The 5,701-nt window shown below is 40.5% G+C and overlaps 1 protein-coding gene across 1 annotated transcript; it reads right to left on the reverse strand.

Moving 5' to 3' along the window:
* Positions 1–399: 399 nt before the first annotated feature.
* Positions 400–2,064, reverse strand: LOC128369853 (T-cell ecto-ADP-ribosyltransferase 1-like). Its single transcript, XM_053330922.1, has 2 exons — positions 1,999–2,064; positions 400–1,276 (listed from the first exon to the last, which is right to left on the reverse strand). Exons 1-2 carry the CDS (start codon positions 2,062–2,064, stop codon positions 575–577), a joined length of 768 nt encoding a protein of 255 aa, XP_053186897.1. The 3' UTR covers positions 400–574.
* Positions 2,065–5,701: the final 3,637 nt, after the last annotated feature.

Here is a 5,701-nt window from a genome sequence, read left to right on the forward strand (position 1 = left end):
CTTTTCTTTTCCGAGGGGAAGGTGAATGACAGCAACAAGCTAACACAACTTCAATTTAGGACAAATAAGATTTAAAACTGTTTTACCTAACCCTTTAATTTCCATCTGATGCAGCGACTCAAACAGCTGCTGTTCACATGTTAATCTTTATGTTTTAATTATGAGAATATTCAGTAGAATCAGAAACAGCTTTATTATCATTGATCAAAAGCAACAAACTGCAACATCATCAAACGTTCAAATGAAATAAAAATACAAACATGAACATAAAAAGAAAGCAAAATGTAAAGAGAGAAGATCCAGATGTTTGTGATGTTACATAATATGTAACATCACAAACATCTGGATACATAATACATATTATGTATTGATCCCATCCAGACAGACAGTCTGCTGCACATAGACATCAATGTAAATCCTGCACACAGTCATAGATGGTGCTGTGATGCTCCGTCACTGACTCCACTACAGCACTTTAATGATTTATACATTTATTTATTGATTTATCAAGTTTACACAACTGAACTCATTTTATTACATGTTCTGCATCAGTTGGACTAAACTCTGCTCTCTCTTACTTTGCAACTTTGCAGTTAAGGTTACTCTGCTTTCCCGCACTCTCCAAGATGAAGACCCTCTTACAGTCAGGCAGAGGAGGAAATGTACCCTGACCGTTATAAATTTTCTTTATCTTGAATATTTCATAGGGGGGGATGAGCACTTCTTGCTCCGTTGTTTGAAAGATTGGATAATGCTTCAGGTAGGCTCCTAAACAGGTCCTAACTTGAAAGCAGGTCTCTCTACCAAAGGCATAAAGGTCTCTTCTGAAAGAGCTGGAGGCAAACGTACCAAACCGAATCAAGCTGTTAACTTTGCCGGTGAACACTATTCCAGTTCTTCTAAAAGTAGTGTGACAGCCTTGATGGTCTTTCAGGATTTGTATGGCAGAAGTCAGCCAGTAATGTAAAGAGTGGAATTTGAAAGAGCTGCTGTAGGTTTTCTTACTGGTTCGGACTGCTTTATTGAATTGTGAATAAATGTCGTTAGATGAATAAGCACAGATTGCTCGTAAGTGGTTTTTGTCGAGAGCCTTATCCACTGCGTCTTTAGGTTTGTTTGAACACTTTTCTGCATTTATCCAGGCCTGTTTAAATGCTCCGTTAAACTCTTTTTTGAAGTATTTTTTGTTGACCTTGTTTGCCATTTCCTTCTTGCATCCACGGTACATGTCGTCAACAGCTTCAGGAACCATGTCCAGTGGAACTGATTGAGAGGCCTGGAGGGCAGAAGAAGAAAGAACAGGTGATGTTACACAACAAAGATTTTATGATTTATCAAAGTAACGTGTAGAAATGACAGTAAAGTAGTAAATCCAGGTTGAAGTGTGAATGTTTTCTGCTGCTACTGAACGTGTTTCATTGTTTAGCGGTCTGATATCTGCTGCTAGTCACACTCACGCTTTCCTGACTGGGCTTTTTGGAGCCTGGTTAAAGTCAGAGAAAGATCCTGGAGTGTGTTTAATCCAGAGAAACAGTTGATGAACATTGAAGTGAAAGCAGCATGTTTGACTAACTGTAAGCAAACACTGAACACAGGCCCCTCCCCTTTCCTCCTCACAGGCCCCTCCCCTTCCTCCTCACAGCCCCCTCCCCTTCCTCCACACAGGCCCCTCCCCTTCCTCCTCACAGACCCCTTCCTCCTCACAGCCCCCCCTTCCTCCTCACAGGCCCCTCCCCTTTCCTCCTCACAGGCCCCTCCCCCTTTCCATGTTTGACTAACTGTAAGCAAACACTGAACACAGGACTGAGGATGTGAACTGTGCACGTTGAGCCGTGCTTTAACACTTTGTGTGTGTTTATCCTCCTGCTCGGAAACATCATTACGTTTGTTTCCACCGTGACTAAACTCTTTAGTAGTAAATTGTAGTATCTGTTGTATAAAGACAATAAGACTGAACGTTAAGACTTGACTGCGACTGCAGCAGAAGGTGCTACTCACCACAAGCTGCAGGAATCCTACAGCAACAAGGCCGACGGTGACGAAGATTAGGCAGGAACGATCCATCTCTGCAGTCAGGAGAACAGCTGGACCACATGAACACACACAAATCAAACGTCAGGCTGAAGAAAGGTTCAGTAATATTTCTACTGGACAACATAACATCTAAAATATAGCCTATCATTTAAAAGATGATCTTATAAAGATCCAGGGTCCGTCAAATGATTGTATTTCTTATCTTTTCTGTTCAGCTCTTGTAAAACCCTGCAGATGAAGGTGTAAGGGTGACAAACTCAGGATTATCAGACACTGTGTCAATGGGTTAAATCTTATTTCCTGTGTGCAGTTTGTGGAGATGACAGATTAGAAGTTGAGCATACTGTTGTAGTGAACTTTCTTAAAATGTACTTTATATGATAAAATGATTTGTGCAAACCTATTTCCTGAGAATATTGATCACATCCATATCTAATGTTACAGTTTATTTGGTCATGAAGAACCTACATTAGTTATCCTGTAAAACCAGCCTTTTGTGAACTATAAACTTAAAGTAAAATGTTTTTAAAAAGTGAGCCTGGATTCAGAAGGTAAAAGCTGGAACTCTGGAAGGATAATGTCTTTCATGATAAACTGCTTGTGATGTTTTTTGGGGGATGAGTGTCTTATAAACCCCGTCATTTTTATAGCAGTCTGTTCCAGATGAGCTGTAATACCATTTCTTATAACTCCGTCCAATACTGCATAGTAAAATACAACACGAACGTCTGCTCGGCTCCACAGACTCGATGAAATAGTTGTCAGGCTGGATTCTTGTACAATAACTTGAGTTGTTAACTGGTTCTAATGACTCCAGAAATCTAACTAAAGGTGAATGTGGAGCCTCGTCTACGACTCCCGGACGGGTCGCTCCTAATGGTGGAAGAGACCCTGCCCAACCATGACAGTGTCTGCTCCCTGCATTAACACTCATAGGCTGCTCCCTCTCTTTACAACACACATTAAGATTTCAGAGAATAGTTCAGAAGAATGTATTATTACCGTGTCTCAGATGAGGGCTCTCGGACAGGATCAGGAAGGTTGGTCCAAAAAAGATGAGTAGTCTTGTCTTTTCAGTGAATCCAATGGATCTACTTAGATTTTAATTTTAGCACAAAAACAAAGTCTAATATTCTCAAAAAAGAGCTAAACTCTGAAAAAAATCCAAAGACAACAAGACAACAAATGTAAACTCTGCTAAAATCTGCAAAGTCTTCTTTCTTCGTCTGTACAAGAGACTTTATTGTCCTGAATGATGGGAGGTCTTTAATCTCATTCTATCAAAAGAGTCCACAAATTTGCATATTTTAAGACAAGACATCTTATTGGTGAAACAGTCACATCATCACGTTTATTAGAATTTCAGGCAGCAACGCTCAGAGTCTGATGTCCAAATAAGGTAACATGATAGTTAGAGCTGATGTGAATTAAAGTTGAACCAAAGGTGAAGGTGCTCAGGAAAAATGTCAGTTCTGCTTTTAGATGGACACAACATGTCTTTCATAAGAGATGCTCTTATACAACTTCTTCTTTTAGATGGACACAACATGTCTTTCATAAGAGATGCCGTTATACAACTTCTTCTTTTAGATGGCCCCAACATGTCTTTCATAAGAGATGCTCTTATACAACTTCTTCTTTTAGATGGACACAACATGTCTTTAGGTGTGAAGATACACTAGTATATCCAGCACAGTGAGCTGTAAAAGCACTGTTAAATATGTTTCATCTGACATCTTCAGGGGGCCAAGTCTGTTGTCCATCTGTTTTTTTTTATTGACTTGTCCTAACCCAACCCCGATCAGCTGAAGGCTCTGGACCCCATGGTGGTTAAGGTGGCAGATGGGGCAGAGAGCTGGTTGGCAGAAGAGGATCGGAGAGTTCGGGACGGTGTGTAGATGTGAATAAGTTCAGAGAGATATGATGGAGCCAGGTTGGGAAGGGTTAGGGTTGGGGGAGGGGGTGATGGAGCCAGGTTGTGAAGGGTCTTGAACGTGAGGAGTAGAATCTTAAAGTCAAAGCAGGATTTGATAGTGTCGTGGAAATTCTGTGCTCTTGGTGAAGAATGAAATAGAGACTTCTGCCGGCCGACAAGGTTTCATTTTCTTTGGTCAATCAACAAGCGAGCAGTTTCAGAATGAAGAGAGACCCCGAGCATGGGGAAACTTGAACATTTATACCTGAGGGAAAGGCCCACCTCTGGGGTGTGTTTAATGTCCTATGTCTGCTGTGGGGTCGGCCTCTTACCTACGGTGTGATTCCACACTCTTTCGTCTTTTGCAGGTATCGGCACCGACCCCCTGAAGTGTGAAATTAAGAGGTCTAGGCAACATAATATAAAATACACAAGGGTTTGAATGGGTGTCTCAGGTAGTAGAAATGCAAAGGAATTGAATTTACAATTACATTTAAAAGTGTGATATCTTGGTGAGAAGGTGGGAGGTTGGGTATTTTACAAAGGAGTTGAAATTACTATTTCAATAGGGAGCCAGTGAAGCTGCTGCAGGACGCCCCGCCCCCCCGGATCCCCATTGCCTTAAATTTGTTTTTTTTTAAATTTTATTTTGTATTATTATGAATTATTATATTTTTATTTTCCATAAGTGTGACTTAGCCTTTGTTAGGGTTAGGTTTGTTTAGTTCTTAGTCTATTTCAGATTTTGGTGCACTGGCCTGGGAGCGTGCAGTCCATTGCTTGCCCCCCCCCCCCTCCACCTCTCTGGAAAATAAAGGTTAAAAGAACAAGTTTCTGTTTTTTGTTATTTTTGGGTTTTTAAATAAAGTTGTTTTTTCCCCCAAAAAAGTGAAGATCACTGAAGTCCACCAAAAACCTGTGCAATATGTCATGACTTGTTATTTGTTGTTTGTGTGTAAGGGTTAGGGTTAGGGGTAGAGTTAGGGGTAGAGTTAGGGTTAGGGTAACCCTAACCCTAACCCTACCATGGACCAGACACAGATGCAGCTCAGGATAAACCTTGTGAAGTGATATTCGGTATACAGTTTGTAATTGACCTTTAATTAAGTACAAATATCATAATGATGCAGATGTTTGTGTTTTAGTCTTTTATTTTTATTTGTTAAATTTTAGGTGATGTTGTGTGGAGGTTGATCTGTTGACTGGACTGTGTAAAAAAAGAGTTATGGTTAGTGGGAGGAAAAATTATTCATGAAAAAAACAAGATGAAAGTCTGTAAATGAGTTTTCTTGCTCCAGATTCTCTCCACTCTCCCCCCCAGGACAGGGATCCGGATGCGGCCTGTGGTTATACTTAAGGTGAGTAATTGCATTATTGGGGTGGAGTGTAGGTGACAGTAGGGTCCGAGGTCCACCTTCCCCAATGCTGCACTCTTTGTATGTATATGGCCTTATGTATAGCTGTTGTCCTTTGTGTATTCGATGTGTGGTGACTTAATTGAAGTTGTATTATTGTTCTTTAGATATGTGGAGAGGGTTGGGTATCAAGCAGGAACTCAAATAGAGGCTTTTATTAAAACGGTAATGAACAAAAGGCGCCTCAATCGAGGGGAAAAAAGCAGGAGAAAAGGTGAACTAATCTTAGGAGCTCTGATAAACTAAATAGCAAAAAGTCAAACAAAAATCACTCTTCCGAGGAATAAACACATAACCTAAACTATGAACAATGACTAACTATGACAGGACGCTTGTT

This window comes from Scomber japonicus, chromosome 12, assembly GCF_027409825.1.
Source record: "Scomber japonicus isolate fScoJap1 chromosome 12, fScoJap1.pri, whole genome shotgun sequence".
In the NCBI taxonomy this organism is placed as follows: Eukaryota; Metazoa; Chordata; class Actinopteri; order Scombriformes; family Scombridae; genus Scomber; species Scomber japonicus.

Coding starts and splice junctions, on each gene's coding strand:
- LOC128369853 (XM_053330922.1), bottom strand. CDS start 2,064: ATGGATCGTTCCTGCCTAATCTTCGTCACCGTCGGCCTTGTTGCTGTA. Junction 1,277..1,998: donor TAGGATTCCTGCAGCTTGTG/GTGAGTAGCACC, acceptor TCTGCCCTCCAG/GCCTCTCAATCAGTTCCACT.